We start from the raw sequence: 17,917 nt of genomic DNA on the forward strand, positions 1-17,917 counted from the left end.
CCCAAATTATCACTACAAGGCAATGGAACTCTTGGTTACTGAATCTTAAAGTATTTGATTTAGTGATTATAATAAATAGCCTTCAGCAATACGTCACCTATTAAATAAAATTTAAAAAAACATTGAACTATTCAATTTACTTTTAGAAAGCAAAAACAATGAAAAGCACTTACTGAAAAGTTTTCTATTTCTTTTTTTTTAACCAAACTACCTTTTATTTATTTATTGAAAATTTTATATCCTGCTTTCCAGGGGCAATATAATAGCAATAGCACTTAGACTTATATATTGCTTCACAGTGTTTTACAGCCTTCTCTAAGTGATTTACAGAGTCATCATATGATTCCCAGCTGCTGGAATTTAAAGCATGCTATCCAGTATTCAGGCAATATAGGTACTGTATTTAGGTAAACAGGCATTGGTGGTTTTCTGAAATCTTTTTTTCCCCAAATACCTAAATTTAAGGTTAGCACAATTTATTGTGGAAATACATTCTATAATATAACTTAAGTACGAATCTGTGTATTATACACAATTTTTCAAACCTACATGGCATAGAGGTCCAGAATGTGCAAATGTGAAATAGGTAAGTATTGATTACATACAGTAATCATCATCATCAATAAACTGTTTGTATGACACAAATAAGTATAATTACGTTACATATAAACTAGTTCATATGTAAGGTAACAAAGAAGTAAGCTATTTATTAACTCTGAATACTTCATGTTTCAAAAGAGTTGACTTCCAGGTAATTTCTTCCTCCTGCAGATTATCAACACTTTCAAATATGATATCATTGACAACCTATTAGATGATGAACTCCATATGTCTAACATACTCTATATAGAATCATATGCATCAAATCAAGCACCTATTTGATTCAGAATTTTGTGTCCATCTACTGATGTCTTTGGTAAGCTATGAGCAGCACAAAAGTGTATCAACACATTTCAGTTCCTGCCAGTGACAGACATGTTACATTTGATACTGTAACTATCATGATCAATACTCATAAGCTCAGTTAAAAAAAAATTCTGCCACACTAGGGGTGTTTGTGTATGTGTGTGTGTAAGAAGACTGTAAGCAATTTAGCTTACAAGTACATTTGTATTAAAGCAACAAGAGAGGGTAGTGTATTAAATCTAGTTTCAGGAAATAATTGTTTTCGCTTCAACATAGAATGTGAAAATCTTATGTAGAAACTCTTTTGTCTTTAATAGTTTTTAACAGCACTCAGCACAACTTTAAATATCGGTAACATGCCATTATATTTGTGTTTCAATTTCAGAGGAATACAGTTCAATCCAATGGCCATTAGAATATTTTCATAATAAATTCACGAGTGGTTGGGCCAAGCATCCAAGCTTTTTATGAACCACTTATTTGTTTTTGTCTAATAAGGGAGAAACATATACGGTACATATCAAATCAGTTATCTGGTTTCAGCTTTATGCTGCTATCAAAGAGAATCAATAGGAGGGCAAGGGGCTGACATTTCATTTTCTAAGAAGTGATCCATTGAAGTCCAATTACTAGAGTATGTTTATCTGACTTCAGAGGGGATAATTTAAATAAAATAAAAATGAGGAAGTAGGATGGGAATTATCTTAGAGAAACTCAACAGGGACAATTCTCTAAGGTGCTGACTTGTAATTAGAAATCCAAAGCATCTAAGTATCAATCCTGTCTTAAATAATAAGGCAATCAATAAAAGCAGGAGGGAATTCAAGTTACCAGGCTCAGCAACACTATTTTCTGTTTGGAATAGCTTTCACTAAAGCTATTTTCTCTGTGCTGTATTTTCATAAATTATTTTTCTCTTATTAGCATGGAAGCTGGGGAAACAGCTAAACATCTACTGAAATCTATTACAGTGAAGACCAGTGCTCGGTTTTTATAACTGCATGAATTATATAACTGCTTTTGTTTTTTTAAAAAAAAGCTGGGGGGAAAACAAATAGAAAGTATATAAGAATGCGTTAGAAAATATATGATCTTATTCACATAATCCTGGATTACATCATTCAGTTTAGATTCTTATTTTCAGCTGACTTTATGAGAAGACTAGAAGCAGATCATGTTTAGTATCTTAGTGTTCCAACAGAACATATTCAGAAATAAAGCTTGAGTCATAGAACATATGGATCAGGAAATGCTATGTTAACTAGACTTAGATATTGACCTTTCTCAATACAGTATGAATAATATAACCTTCTGTTTTATTTACTGACTTTGGAACAACATTTCACCATCACCACCACCCCAAGAAAAGAAATAACCAATGCCAAGCACTAAAACTTAAAATTTGTCATCCAGGGTACTTTTATGGTCATTAGAATAGCAATACAATCTTAGAAATCCTTCAGTAGTATGGAGCCAAACATATTCATTCAATCTAGGAAAGCATTATATATGCATACTCTATTACTATTATTATTTTGAAGGAGGGGGGAAGTGATGGATTTATCAATCCTTTTCATTGAAATGAAAACAGGACATCTGTTGGAATTAATATCCTCTAATGAACAATGGAACACATGGGGCAGTGGAAGGCTGCTATTGGAAATTACTTCTGCAGTACAGTATAGCATAGTAATCTTTAGGGGTATGCAAAATGTTTTGAATTTGAACCATTTCAAATTTGAAACAATTCATCTTGACTTCAAAATGTCCTGCTTCAAAGAGAAACAGCTGCTTCAAGTGTGAAATGGGCTGTTTCCCTTAGAAGTGTTCTGAATTTGAAACAGAATGTTTTACTTCTGGAACAGAGATGTCTTCTTGAAACATTTCTACAATGGTTCAGAGCAGCCTAGTCTGCATTGGAAAATAGTAGTTTTGCACTCGTAGCAGGGTGTTTCCAATTTAAGCCAGAGTGAATTTCAAGCACTATGCACACCTCCAATTTTTATTTCTACAGTTTATGCATCATATATCACAGTTCTAAAACCTCATATATTTTCTCTCTCTGTGTTCAGTGGACTACTGGGAAAAGGGCAGGAAAATCTTGCCAGAGGTAGAATAGCTTCGTAAGCACTTTTAAAATGAGGGCAAGAACTACATAAAATTCAGTAAAAGGCTATCCAACCTTGTTTTAATCATATCTGAATTCATATTTGATATCCCTACATTAAATAAGAGAATATCAGCAGATTAGTACCACACTATGAATTATTTCAGGTATCTTTACATTTTATTTGATCGGTTAGTATTTATCGTTAATTCTTGCATGTATTCTTACAAACCACTAAATAATTTCTATTCAGCCATGGAATGGGAAGAAAAGGAAGGAAAAAATAAAACCTGGTAATTTGAGAAATCACTATTGGTATAATCTGAATACAGTAGATTGCCTAAATGATACATTCCAATAACTTGGTGCTAAAAGAATAAATGCTATACATTTCCTTATTAACATAGCATATATTATTATTATTATTATTATTATTATTATTATTATTATTATTATTATTCATCTTCATCTTCATCATGCGGCTCTTTCACCCCTCTTCTGCAGCTCCCTGTGGCCCTGTCACAGCAGAGGGATGAAAGAGCTGTCGCCCTGTCATGGTGGCGGCGATGGGCAGAATCTTAGTACAGGAGCAAAGTGCCTCTGTATTTGCCTTTGCACTGCAACAGCATTCCACCTTCTTCAGGATACACTTGTTGTTCTCATCTGCTAAGAGGGTTGGCAGAGAATGGCGGGGCAGATCTTGTGGGGTGGGGGCCATCTGCCAAGCCTGGCCTTCCTCTCTCATTGGCGAGGCCAAGAAAAAGAAGGGGGCAGCATGGGGAAGTGTTCCCCTTCCCCAGCTGAGTGCCGGGAACAAAAGATGGGGGGAGGGGGGCTGGGCTGGGCTGGCAGTATTGCCCCATTGGCAAGCCAGATGATAGAGAGGCCTGGCCCGGTTCTCGCAGCTGTCCAACTTAAGCTGTCACCTTTGAAATGCACCTTGCCTCTGAGGCAGCAATGGCTAGGACTGGGGAAGGGGCAGCAGAAACATCAGGGGTGCTCCATTCCTCCTCAGCAAGCCTGGCCTGGAGGAGCGTGGAGAGTTGCAGGCCAAGCACCAGAGGGTCAGAAGATGCTGTCCCACATCATCCCAACATGCATGCTGCTCCTGAATTAGATTTGAGTGGAGGAAGGAAGCAGGGGGCAGGGGGAAGGGTAGGGGGATTCCTTTGGTGTGGGGCACGGGGAAGACCCAATACCCCCTCCAAGCCCTGTCTACTGTTCTCAAAGCAGCACAGTGAAAGCACACTTCACAATGGGGAGACTGCGTCCCATCCTCCTCCTGGAGTCCATTTCCTTCCCCACTCACCTCTGGCAACTCTCTCAAGGAGGAGAGCATCCAGCACCAACAAAACTGGAAATAGCCACCTGCCATTTCCTGTTGCAGCCCAGCAGCAAGAAAGAAACAGATTTGGCTCAATTCGGCTCCATCTACTCCCCTCTCCCTGCCTTTGCACAGTTTTGCAAGGATTCAAGCAGATGCTGCATTTGTGATGGGAAGTGGGGGTGTCATCCCATACTTTGCCTGCCAAGCGTCTTTGGAGGTGCCCAAGGACTATATTTTCCAGTCACTTTGGACTGAATTTCCAGATGCATATGCATGCCTGTGTGATTGTGTAGCTGCTTGGGAGGATGTTTCTCTGAAGTGCGTAAAGCAATCTAAGGCATCAATCTCTTGGTGCTGTGATATAATAGCCTGTCACTTCTTTTGCAAAGCAAGATTTACTTTTGTATCTTTCCAGAGACAGAGAGAACATGGCCTAATTTCCTTACAGTTATTTCCTGGGTGTGGGGGTTGGGAAGAGGGAGGTTGGAAGGTAGGGAGAGAGTGAGAGAAAAAGAAAGAAAGAAAAATAAAGAGAGAAAAAGAGATAGATAAGAGAAACAGAGATGAGAAAGCGAGGGTGATGGAGATAAGATAGAGAAAGAAAGAGAGAAATGAGAAAAAGAGATGGAATCAGAGAGAGGGAGATAGAGAGAGAAAGAGAGATGAGAAAGAAAGAGATAAGAAAAAGACGAGAGAGATGAGAGAGAAAGGGTGGGAGGGAGAGAAGGAGAAAGAGAGAGATAAGAAAGAAAAAGATGAGAGAGATGAGAGAGAAAGGGTGGGAGGGAGAGAAGGAAAAAGAGAGAAATAGGAAAGGAAAAGAGGGAGAGAGAGAAGGAGGGAGGGAGAAATAGAAAAAAAGATAAAAAGATTTGCCCAAGAAGAAAGCAAGATAATTTATGCTATGGGAAAAGTATGAGTAAAAGCTTTCTTTTCCTGGACTTTTAATTTATCCTGGCTGGTATACCCACTATGGAATATAAAAGTGTTTCTCACAGCTAACAACAACTGATGTGGCCAAATGCAGAAGTGATTAGAAAATCAAAAAAGGCATTCCTTTTTCCGGGTATAAGCTCAAACACAGGAGCTTGTTTCATTCCATCTCCCCAGAACCCCTCCTTTGATCTGGCACTCTTAGCACAGAACTCATCAACCCAGAATACTGCATTCATTAAATTCTACATCAAATTACAGTCTCTCTCTTCAGGTCTCATGTTGCTGGCTTGCATCTTAAAACTTCCCACCACCACCCCGGTCGCTAAAACTGGTTTTGCATCTGAACAGCAAATAATTCTAGAACAGTTACCATTACATTACATGCTGCGGTGGTACTGATGCTGAGAGGATCAAAGCAGCCCAGGAGAAGTTTGTGATGCAAATGCAGTGTTTACGATGCCAATCAAAGAATTTAGCTTTGTTTCAAGGTGGTAAAAACTCCCACATGAAAGAAAAAGGGGAAAGAACGGGAGCTTAAACCCTTACCTCCTACTGATGACAAAGGCAGCAATGAGAATGACCACAAGGACAACACTGCCAGCCACTGAGACCAGAAGGACGGTGGGGTTGGTGCCTTCCCCAATGATGGGAGAAGGAACTAGGAAAAAAAACAACACACCAATATTTGTTAAGTTTCCACAGTTATGTCACAGATAAAAATATCACAGGAACAGCAATATTGACAATGCAGTTTATGTGAAGATGAAGACAGTTCATCTTTGTCAAACTTTGTCAAGAATTATTTTATCACCTTTTCAGTAGAGATATTCATTTGTAATTCTTTTCCAGGAAAGCCCTAATTAGTATAAGACATTATGCTCCATAATGAATTTTGGGAAAACTCTTCAGTTTTCTCCCCTCACTTTTAACTTTTTAGAATATAATGCCTGATTTAGTGCCTGCTGAGATGTTTCCCTTTTTATTTAATTTAAAAAGGACCAGATGCTCATTCCTTGACTATGAGCATAGGAAGACTCAAGCAGAACAAGATGTTTTCCACTGTCTTTAGTGACATAGAGCACTTCAAATCCTCACATGCTCTGCCTGAGGGTTGTTAACACTGAACAGCACAACCTGAAATGATTAAAATTTCTCCATGCAATGAACATTAAACATCTAATCTCTCCTATTATTTCAAGAAGCAACTTTGTTTTTTTAACATTTCCCAACAGAAACACACATGCAATATTGACATTTTATTTATCAAATGAATCAAAGAAGAGAAAAGAATAGTTAGATCTATTATATTGAACAAAGTTTTCCTCTTTGGCCAAGAAAGATGGCAGAATGACATGATTGTCTGATTGTTTGGCAGATGAACTGGAATAGGAAGGAAGTGAAGATTCAAAGTTGTTAGCTACTGGCGTATCCAGCATGATCACTTCATGGGACAAAGTTATCTAGGATTCCATATACTGTATTCTCATTCCTAAATGTGCTCTATACCAGAGAAAATGCAAGGTATATTGAGTCCTGAAGTCAAGCACAAATTGACATCTATCAAAAATGTATGCAAATTAACTGGACTGACAATTAAATTAAAATATATGCAAATTAACTGGACTGACAATTATTAGTGTTTTAGGGTGTTGTACATATGCACAGTATACCAAAAGTCAGGAATGTTCAAAGATTCTGTGTTAAGCAAGCACGGAACTATTTAGAAAAAAACTCCAATTCTTACATTAATATAATTTAAAATAGTCTATGGGGCCTAACTTTTAGTATACTTTTAGTATACTTTGCAAATCTACCAATAGTCAATAAATTGAATAGCAAAAATAATATATGTTTTCTCCTTAAAATATTAATGAGAATATTTAACTATTGAGGGTACAGATAATGATTATCTGGGCCCTCAATAGTCCAGTTTCAGACCCGGCTACAGCATGGAAACTGTTTGTTTCTGTCGCACTGACTGGTGATCTCTGGCGGGTCCGGGACAGGGGTCAATCTTCTATCCTGAGGCTTCTTGATCTTTCAGCGGCTTTGGATACTGTTGTGATTCCGTCTGAGGCCCCTCAGGGAACGGCTGATCCTCTGCCGGCTTCCTGCTCAGAGGGGGAGGATGAGGAACAGGAGGTTCAGGCAGACGGGGAGGAGGAATCTCAGGCTGAGGGAGAGGGAGGACAGCCAGAGTCCCCCGAGAGGGAGCTCTCCCCAGCAAGCAGCCTGGATTCCTTAGATGAAAATGCACAAGCAATAATCGATCTCCGGCAGAGAAGAGCAACACAACGAAGGGGACAATTAGCCAGGTACTTTCAGCACTAAAGAGGCAACAGCTGGGTTTGGGTGTGGTGCTCTCTGGAAAGGCTGAAAAGGCAGACCCACCCTTCCTGGCTTGTGGAGTATTATCTTTGGAAGTCCTGGGACCTGGCTGTGATCTTTGGCGTCTTGGAATTCTGGTTTGTGACTTTGAATACTGAAACCTTGGGGGAAAAAGGTGTGGGTCTTATTCTCTACAGTGGTGGGTGTGCCAGCAAGAAGTCTGCTGTATTGTCTGGCCATCAGGACTCTGCTGTGAAGTCTCATAGCCTGCCTGTTGGGAAGAACAGGTTTTTCTCTGTGTTTATTTTTCAAACTATAAAGTGCTTTTGCTTTTACCAGCGTGTCTGGATGCTTTTTCCAGTTGGTGTTGAAGTCTGGGGGCACCCAGACAGAACAGATACCATCGACCCTGGTATCCTTCTGTGCTGGCTGGAGAGGTTGGGAGTGGGAGGCACTGTCTTATGGTGGTTTACATCCTACCTCTCAGGTTATTTGCATTTGGTGTTGGCAGACCCCCCTTTGTGGGGTTTTTCAGGAGCCAGTCCTTTCCCCCCTGCTGTTAAATATCTAGATGAAACCACTGGGTGAGATCATGGGTTGAGTTACCATCAATATGCTGATGATACTCAGTTATATATCTCCACCCCATGTCCACTCAGTGAAGCAGTGGAAGTAATGTGCTGGTGTCTGGAGGCTGTGGGTGTTAAAAGGCTCAGACTCAATGGAGTGGCTGTGAGTTTTGATTCCCAAGGACAATCTCATCTGTCCGTCCATTCCCGGGGGGGGGGGGGGAGGGAAATGCATTCTGTAAAGTTTTAAAGACCCACCTCTGCCATAAGGCTTGGTGCTACTGAAATTTTAATATATTTTCCCGTCCAATAAATGAAGGTAGGCTGTATAATGTATGAATCTGTTTAATTTTAACTATGGGGAGTTTTAGACTGTAAGTTTATTTAGATTTCTAATATGTGTATATTATTTTTGTTGTAAGCCGCCTTGAGTCTCATGAGAAGGGTGGCATAGAAATGAAATAAATAAATAAATATAAACAAACAAACAAATAAATAAAAACAGTTTTCCTGTAACATAAAGATAACAATAAATGTAAGCAGAGGGATTATGCTGTTATTTTATTTTTTCTCTTTTGCTTATGGCATTCTAAATCTATGAACTGAAGTTTATACTTATGTTTCGAAGTCTGAAATACTGAAAATTTCCAAACACAAATGACTCAATATAATCCAAGGACCTATTTCTTTTTTCATAAACATGTATGAGGATGTTAAAATTGAAGATCCCTATTTTCATCTCTGATAATGTTAGTAACATGTTTCTTTCTCTCTCTCTCTTTTTTTTCATCACTGGAAAAGGTTTGTTGAGTATAATGTGGACAGAGCAAAGGAAACAACATCCTTGCACTTCAGGTGAACACAAAAGATCACGCTTCCAATTGGACTCTTGGTAAAAGCAATAAAAACAACAAAAACACATGAACACAGCATCCTTTTGTTTTCTTAGTCAAAGCTTGGTAATGAATTCCAAACCACCACCTTACAAATCATTCATATTCAACTCAAGTACCTACAATATGCTTTTGAAATAGTGACAAGGGAAAATGCCTCCATTACCCCAGTGAGAGATCTATTGTTATTACCTGTGTTGGTTGTGAATTCAAACGGTCCACTGAAGTCTCCATATCCAGCTGCTGTCCTTGCTCGCACATGAAAGACATATGAAGTCAAAGGATTCAAGCCCTTGATATCGGTATTTCTGGTTGCTGTTTTCACAATGCGATAGCTACGCTCGTTTTGGTCCTAGCAAAGAGACAGAAAAATAAAAAGGAGGAGGAAAGTGAGTAAGGAGGTCCCCTGAAGGTCTTGGATCTTTGTATTTTACTTATTAGAAAATGTAGATAATGACACATTTAGATAATGAATGTGATTTTTCTTTTAGTGTTTCTATTATGGGATTTAATGACATGAGTGTTATGGACTTTTATATTTTGTCACAGGATTTTTCTTGCCTGAAAAAGCAAAAAAAAAAAAGGATATCTATAATTTAAGCTCTGCTGAGAAAAGAAAGGCAAGAAAGAAATTTTTGGTAAAATAACAAAGAAGTTGTCATCCTCCTCTTGATGAACTAACAATGTTTTATTTCTAGTAGACTTTTCCTTTGCAGTATAGAACTATAAGACCTAAAATAGCTGAAGGGATGGCTGCCAATCTTCTCCAACTTTATTCTGCTTTTCTGCCTGGCAAATACCTCAGGAAAAAAAAAGCTGCAATCTTGTCCAGGGAAAAATCTAAAAGTCATTTTTGATACAATTAGGAAAGGAAATAAAGGGATTATATTACAAGAAATATAAAGAGAAACCAAAGGAAAAAATAATTGTTCATTTTGCAGACAATCTTGAGAGGAAATAGATCTTTTTATAGTTCTGAAATGAAGGAACAACAAATTATATTATAGAAATAACAATTCTGCACAATTTAGAAGAGGTGAAGAATGTAATTTTCTTTTCCCTGCTTCCTATTAAAATTTATTAAACCCCCACTATAATTCTGGGCAAAAGCTATCAGCTCATACAGAGTTCATTATTATTACTATGTTATATACTTCATTATTACACATTTCTCTCTGTTGTAAGGCTAATGTTGTACTGCTTCTCTGTTCTATCAATTCTCATTACTAATAGCCTTATTAGAATCAGACAGTTCCTAGCAAAAGAAAAAATGCCACCATTATCACCCAGTAGGGAAAAAAATATGTGTAAGTTGTTATTCAGTTCAATTTCTTAGATATAGAAACAGTCAAAATGAGTATGATTATAAAACCATTTTTTTCTTAATAAAGCCCTTTTATGTGATGTGGGCTTTGAAGAGAAGGAAGCGCTGCAAATAGTTTAGAGAGGTGGGCACTATATGGTGGCTGACAGGGGCAACTGCTTCTGCAGCACGATGGATTTGATGGTGTTCATATTTTCACTCATTGATTGCTGTGCCCTGGTTTTCCTTTCTGTTTACTTTATAATTACATTATAAATGTAATGTGACTACATTTACGCCAGATCTTGCTCTTCGAAACTAAAAAATAGGTGATCCCTGAATTGATTGGCCATACCATTGTCATTGAATTAATGCTTATTTCACTGCACTGGTTCAGCTTCCTCCTCAATTTTCCTGTGGCAGCGTGGAACGCTCTCTACATGGGGCTACCTTTGAAAAGTGTTTGGAAACTTCAGATCGTGCAGAATGCAGCTGCCTTCCTAAATATGCCCATGTCACACCAACACTCCACAGTCTGCACTGGTTGCCGATCGGTTTCCGGTCACAATTCAAAGTGTTTGTTATGACCTATAAAGCCCTTCATGGCATCGGACCAGAATATATCCAGGACCGTCTTCTTCCGCACGAATCCCAGCAACCAGTTAGGTCCTACAGAGTTGGCCTTCTCCGGGTCCTGTCGACTAAACAATGTCGTTTGGCGGGACCCAGGGGAAGAGCCTTCTCTGTGGCGGCCCCGACCCTCTGGAACCAACTCCCCCCAGATATCAGAGTTGCCCCCACCCTGCTTGCCTTTCGTAAGCTCCTTAAAACCCACCTCTGTCGTCAGGCATGGGGGGAACTGAGATATTCCCTTCCCCCTAGGCTTATAAAATGTATGCATGGTATGTCTGTATGTATGATTGGTTTCTTAAATTGAGTTTTTTTACATTACGTTTAATATTAGATTTGTTCATATTGTCTTTTTACTGTTGTTAGCCGCCCCGAGTCTACGGAGAGGGGCGGCATAAAAATCAAATAAATAAATAAGTAAGTAAGTAAGTAAGTAAGTAAGTAAGTAAGTAAGTAAGTAAGTAAGTAAATAAATAAACAAACAAACAAACAAACAAACAAACATATACAGGTGTATATCATGGTTATCAGTGGAAACATGGGGATATTTTACCCTACAAAAATCCACAACTGAGGGCAGTTAAAATCGTTTGTTTCTTCATGTATCTTTACAGTATGATCTTGTCTTTAATACATGATTGAAAATGAAGTGGCCAAATTAAGTATTATAGTTGCCAAATTGATGTTACCCCATTGAAATACTCCAATGAAGCTACGAACAATTCTCAAGAAAATCCAGACCAGTGATGTCATGCAGTATATTTTTTTCTATTTGAACAAAACATATTTTTGCTGTATTTTTAACATATAAGATATTTTTAAAAAGACAACGATGTGCTTATTTGGCTCAGTGTTCAAACATACGGTAAAATGGGATTTATCCACAATGAATAATAATACCTTTTCGTAGTATTTGACTTCATATTCCAAGATGACTCCATTTGGCCGGTCAGGTTCCAGCCAAGCTAATGCCACACTATGTCTTGTTATTTCTTTAGCTTGGATCAAAGCAATTTGAGAAGGAGCTGCCAATAAAGAGAGATTGGGAAATGTCAGGCAATGTTGTCAGAAGAAGTCCAAGTACTGAAAAATATTTGAATTTTGGTTTTTTTTTAGCACACACATATATCTTGCACATATCAAATAATACAACTTAGAACAGTTCTAGCTTTAGGCATATTGGAATGATTGGCAGATTATTTCTACACTAAATTATATTTTAAACCCATGGGCTTTGATGGCTCCTCCTTTTTTGCTATGCTGATTTTATGGCCTTATGCCAACTCTCTTTTAATACAAGTATTCCAAACTATTCTGGCAAGGGGAAAATAATGAAACATTGTTGAGTGACATCAGCAGTACAATTTAATTGATTAATTATATCTGTTGATTACATCAGAAACTGAAACTAGCAAAAACATTTATGCTGTGAGGAAGGATTAAATGATATCAAACACACACATAAAATAATAGGTTGGTGAAATGGAGTTTATTTCATCTACAGGCATTATTTCAAATCATCTTTTCTCTCAATGATGTCGTTTTCACTCTATTTTCTGCTTAGAAATAACAGGAAAAATCAATGCCAAGAAAAACAGTCCCATGAAAGAGCAAATGGATAAGTAACATGTCATGAATTATGATATCATCATACAAATGGTGAAAATTATGTATTTTAATCATAATACATCTGATGTAATCTTCAAATGATGGCATTGTGGCTTTTATTCACAACGATTTTATACGGCCTAAATGTTTCCCTTCCCTCATATTAATTACATTTTTGCTGGGGTCCTTCCCTGTCATTGCCAGACAAGAGAAATAATCAAGAATGTTCAAGAAAATGATGTTATAGAACCCTTGCCTCCTAGCAAAAGGTTAGGAAGTCAGTTTTCTCTTAAAATGAATTTTTAAGCAACAATAAAACTGTATCTGATGTAGCAAAACCAGCTATTTTACTTGCTGTTTGTATTGGTTATACTGTATTGATTATATATCTTATGTGGCACTTGGGATAGAGATCATGGAGACAATATAGAAGTAGTTCAAGTATATAAATTTGAAATTGTTTTTGAAAAGAGATACAGGGAACCTGTCCCTTATTAATCAAAAAGTTTCCACATTATGTGCTGTTTGGTTTTTAATTGATAGGGTTTTTTAGTTTTTTCTTAATATTAGATTTGTGCCTGTACAATATTGTTTTATCGCTTGTTGTGAGCCGCCCCGAGTCTTCGGAGAGGGGCGGCATACAAATCTAATAAATTATTATTATTATTATTATTATTATTATTATTATTATTATTATTATACATATACATTTTATTTTTAGAAACATAGAAACATTGAAGTCTGACGGCAGAAAAAGACCTCATGGTTTTTCTGGTTTTAGTCTAGTGTAATAAATAGAAACACCAATTATAATGGCCAACCCAGTACTAAAAGCCGTTCGCCTGTAACTTCTATTATTTCCTTCTTTCCCCACCCTAATACCATAAGCTGTCAGCTCTTCTGAGCATAAGAGTTTACTTCCAATTCAGCTGTGGCTTAGCAGGAAACATACTCAATATATTTATATTTAAAGTTGGCTTTCCCGAATTAAAATAGTGGACCTGTTTTCCACTGGCAAGGACTCTGCTTTCCAGTTCTTAGTTCCCATTTCCCTTGTAAGAAACAAAGTTGTTGTACTTCATCTTAAGATGTCTTTCATTTGTCAGACAACGTCAGACAAACTATGATGAATTGGTAGTTTCGCAGGTTTCCAACAAACCAACAAAAATGCCAAACCTGGACATGAGTAAAGGAGTAAGATGCTAGTCATTTCTTGTCCTTGCCTTTTGCTCAGCTGCATCACTGAATTTTGTCATACAATGTTATTAATACTTCACGAATAGCAATGCTAAGGGCAATTGCAGTTTTAAAATGTGTCAACATGGCTTGGCACTAGAAACAGGGACCATGTGGAAGTGTCCGAGACAATTTATTTCACTTTGACATTTTTGTCTCATTTTCAATCCCTTTTCCAAAAGACAATAGATTTCTTAACAATTTAACCAGTATTATAAAATTGATTAAATTCTAAGCTTTCTTTTGAATTACTGTATATATTCAAATGCAATACGGAATGCTAAGATAAAACAAACAATGGAGTAAATAAGAAAGAAATGTATCAATAGAAGCTTCTGAAGGTCTCCTTTATGGTATCATTGGTGCCTGAACTTCAGATGTTTAAAAGGCCAGGGGACAATGCTGTTTCCCTTAACTATGACAGAAACAGATCCACAGTCCTACTGGACGAATGGGCTGTCAGAAGATTTATGATTCAAGCTGTCCGGTCCTTATTTTTCTGTTACTGTGTGGTCATGTCTCTAGCCAGCTGTTATCAAGTCCTGCCACAACTGACACAGCTTTGATACAAATGGTGGTGGTCTCCAGGGAAGAACAGATATATTTTTTTTAATCTTATCAGCAAAAGCTGTGCTGTATACCCAGAGATTAGACAGCTTTCCAAATTGAATATATTCCTTCCTTTGTCCCTAAAAAAACACCTAGAAATATGCAGGTGCTTATTTTTGAAACAAACAAAACAAAACCAGCAATCAACAATCATCAGAACATTTATTAAAACCTTTCAATAGAAATTATAATATAAATACCCCATAAAAAAGGGAAAGAAAGAAAGAAAGAAAGAAAAAAGAAAAAAAGGACGCAAATATAATTAAATTTGTCTCTTATTTTATGTTTTTCTATATAATTTGTAAACCTCAAGGAACACTTTAAATAACCTTATAAATATATGTCACAAGGAATACCAATAAAAATTGGACATGTAAACTTCAGAATTACTTGACATATCAGACAGACCTGATGGAGAAAAACTAAGCAGCAGGCACTCTCTGTCAGGAAGGCTGTTTTCTGATCTACATTTTGACAGTTTGGCATCTCTGTTAAAAATTATTCTGGAGCTTTGCTTCTGCATCCTTCAGCACATCTGCCAATCTGTCTGTTTGTTCTTTACCCTGAAACTTATGTGCATGAAAATATACTGAGTGACAGAGTGGTAGGATCCGTTAAAATGGATTAGATCAAGTTATTTACATGAAGTAACCAGTACCAACAAATAGAATTACACTAATTTGATAACCCAGTTGTGACCCTGATACAAGGACAAACTTTTTTGCAGTGTTTTTTTTTCATTTATTTGCAAGTGTCAACACTCAATGAAGTAAATCTACCATCCTCTTCAAACAAGAAGAGATTAGTGACAATCCAGCCATAAAATCAGATTTTCCAGTTAATCGGTACCTCTTGAAGACCAGTTGTATTACTCTTTCATGTAAAAATATACAAGGACTGGTCCCAGTAATCTCTGAGTGAATTTCAATTTTCTTTCCCTCATTTCTATATAGTCACAGATGTTTAATGTGAAGACTGTGAAGTGATATCCCAAAATATTTGGGCTGAAGGAGTTTTCTCCTGGTACCATTCAGGTATATTTCGACTGCAGCCAATGTAATTTTGGCTGAAGATTTATCTAAAGGTTCATTTCTGCAGTAAAAGTATTGTGCTATTCATAATCAATCACTGACCACAAAACTCCCTCTGTTTATTTAAACTTGAAACTTCCTCCCAGACAAAAAAAATAAACAGTATCATTTCATTCTTTAATTTTTGTCTCACTTTCAAGTATTTTAGTCCTTCTTTTTTTAGGAGCACTTGGAACAAACCTCTAGCTACCATCCATTACTATAAGTCGCTTTAGACGTATATCTATTATGTGCAACTGAAACATTTCCACTTAGTCTTCTTTTCCTAATTATTTCTATATTAGTAAAAATAAAAATAAAAAGAAGTGCTGTAATATGTCAGGCACTGATGGTGCTATGAGCCGTGGTGGCATAGTGGTTAGAGTGCAGTACTGCTGTTGTGGTTAGCTCTGGCCCAGTTCCTGCCCCAAGGACTGTGGATGTGGGGGAGACATCCACATGCTGCAGGCCTGTTTTGCCCCCGGTGGAATCTGATGATGAAGGCTCATCTGACCAAGAAGACATGAGTGACAGGGAGGAGGAGAGTGTGGCAGACAGCTCAGAAGGAGATAAATTTCCTAGCTCCTCCTTGGATTCAGAACAAGAGTTAATGATACAGCCATGCATGCGGAGAGCGATACATGAGAGATTATTATCAAAGAAAATGAGGCCACCTGTGGTTGGGTGGGGCTGTGGTAATTAGTGAGGCTGCTATAAATAGCAGCCTGTGGGTTTGGCCATTGTGGAGGATTATCTGATCATTGTGTTTCATGACTGCTTTACTGACTTTGACCTTTTGTGTGCTGATTCCCCCCCCCACTTTGAAACCAGAGCAAAGCATGTTTCACTTTGTGAAAGAAGAAGGCCTGTGAATTGCCTCACAGCTGCAAGCTAAGTATCACAGAACTGATAAGGGACTTGTACCAATTACCAGTTTGTTTGGAGTGCTCTTTGCTATACCAAAAGAGGGCTTGGTTTAAGTGAATTTTCATTATAAAGAACATTTGAATTTTCAAACGTGTGTGTGTCCGAAATTTGTACCTGTGAATTTTTGGGAGGAGTGTACCAGAGAGCCCGACAGAACAACTGCATGCTACTTCTGCTGACTGTCGGCTGCCTGCAGTTCAAATCTCACCAGGCTGAAGACTGACTCAGCCTTCCATTCTTTTGAGGTGGGTAAAATGAGGACCCAGATTGGGGAAATATGCTAATTCTGTAACTGTTTATATATGGCTATAAAGCACTGTAAAGTAGCATATAAGTCTAAGTACTATTACTATTGCAATAACACTTTTAGTATCACATCCTACTTGGCTACACTTGTACTTTCCCACACCCATGTTATGCTGATTGTCTCTGCTGGGTTGCAGTGCTTATCTGTGTATCACAGTACCACCTTGCTCAGTTGCACTAGTGCATGCCGTACTGTCCACCCCTTGCTCACCTGCCAACCTACTTGCGAGGAACCTAAATCAAAACTTGTCCTGACCTGAACTTCCTACAAATCCACACTGATTTTGCTTGCTGGAAATTAGCAGGACGCAAGCTGTGGTCATATGACATCCTTGCTTAATGACTACAATCCTCACTTAATAATAAACAACAGGGACTGAGGGGATTGCCATCTTGATACTGTAAAACAGTGTTTCCCAACCTTGGCAACTTGAAGATATCTGGACTTCAACTCCCAGAATTCCCCAGCCAATGAATGCTGGCTGGGGAATTCTGGGAGTTGAAGTCCAGATATCGTCAAGTTGCCAAGGTTGGGAAACACTGCTGTAAAATACCAGAAATCAGTTTAGAGCAGGAGAGATATGTCATTCAATCTATCAACCTCTGGCAAAAGGATTTGATATCAAGTATGAGGAATAGTCTCTTCTGGTGGTTAAACCACATATAACTTTTAAAATAAAACAGAATAAAATGGAATGAAAAACAGAAAAATCTTTTTGTTTTTAATCTAAAGACACCATGTCAACATGGAAGAAACCAGTATGCCCTTTTACTTCTTTGAATTACACTTTTCCTAGCTTGAAAAATTGCATAGAATACCATCTATCTTCTATGTTAGCTCTTACCATTCTGATTATAATTCAAAAAGCTTTTAAGATAGAAGAAGGTTTGATTGTTCCTATCGCAGCTAGGAAAATCTTTCATGATGAGAGTGGTCTTCATGCCTAATGGAAAAGTCATAAAATGCTAAACCAGCTCTTTCTTCCTTGCATGAACCTTTATCAGAGGTCTACAGATCTGAAAAAGACTGCTTGATAATTTCCCTAATGCTTCTTTTCCTCTATCTGAAAAGGATGGCCACTAAAGATAGGGGAATTACAATTCTTTTTCAAGTTTCTCCAGTCTAAGTAAACGCATTCCCTGATCTTCTGAAGAACTTTCA

At 37.6% G+C, this 17,917-nt stretch overlaps 1 protein-coding gene and 1 pseudogene across 1 annotated transcript in view; one reads left to right on the plus strand and one right to left on the minus strand.

Annotated features, from left to right (window-relative positions):
- Nucleotides 1-17,917, minus strand: part of EPHA4 (EPH receptor A4) — a 204,694-nt gene that overhangs the window by 43,254 nt on the left and 143,523 nt on the right. The window contains exons 6-8 of the mRNA XM_070753287.1: nucleotides 11,900-12,024; nucleotides 9,259-9,418; nucleotides 5,823-5,934 (exon numbers count right to left, since the gene is read on the minus strand). Coding sequence (XP_070609388.1) covers nucleotides 5,823-5,934; nucleotides 9,259-9,418; nucleotides 11,900-12,024 — 397 coding nt within the window. The remainder of the gene's footprint in view (nucleotides 1-5,822; nucleotides 5,935-9,258; nucleotides 9,419-11,899; nucleotides 12,025-17,917) is intronic.
- Nucleotides 10,562-11,641, plus strand: LOC139168022 (protein cornichon homolog 4-like; annotated as a pseudogene).

Source organism: Erythrolamprus reginae, chromosome 5 (genome assembly GCF_031021105.1).
Source record: "Erythrolamprus reginae isolate rEryReg1 chromosome 5, rEryReg1.hap1, whole genome shotgun sequence".
NCBI classification, from domain to species: Eukaryota; Metazoa; Chordata; class Lepidosauria; order Squamata; family Dipsadidae; genus Erythrolamprus; species Erythrolamprus reginae.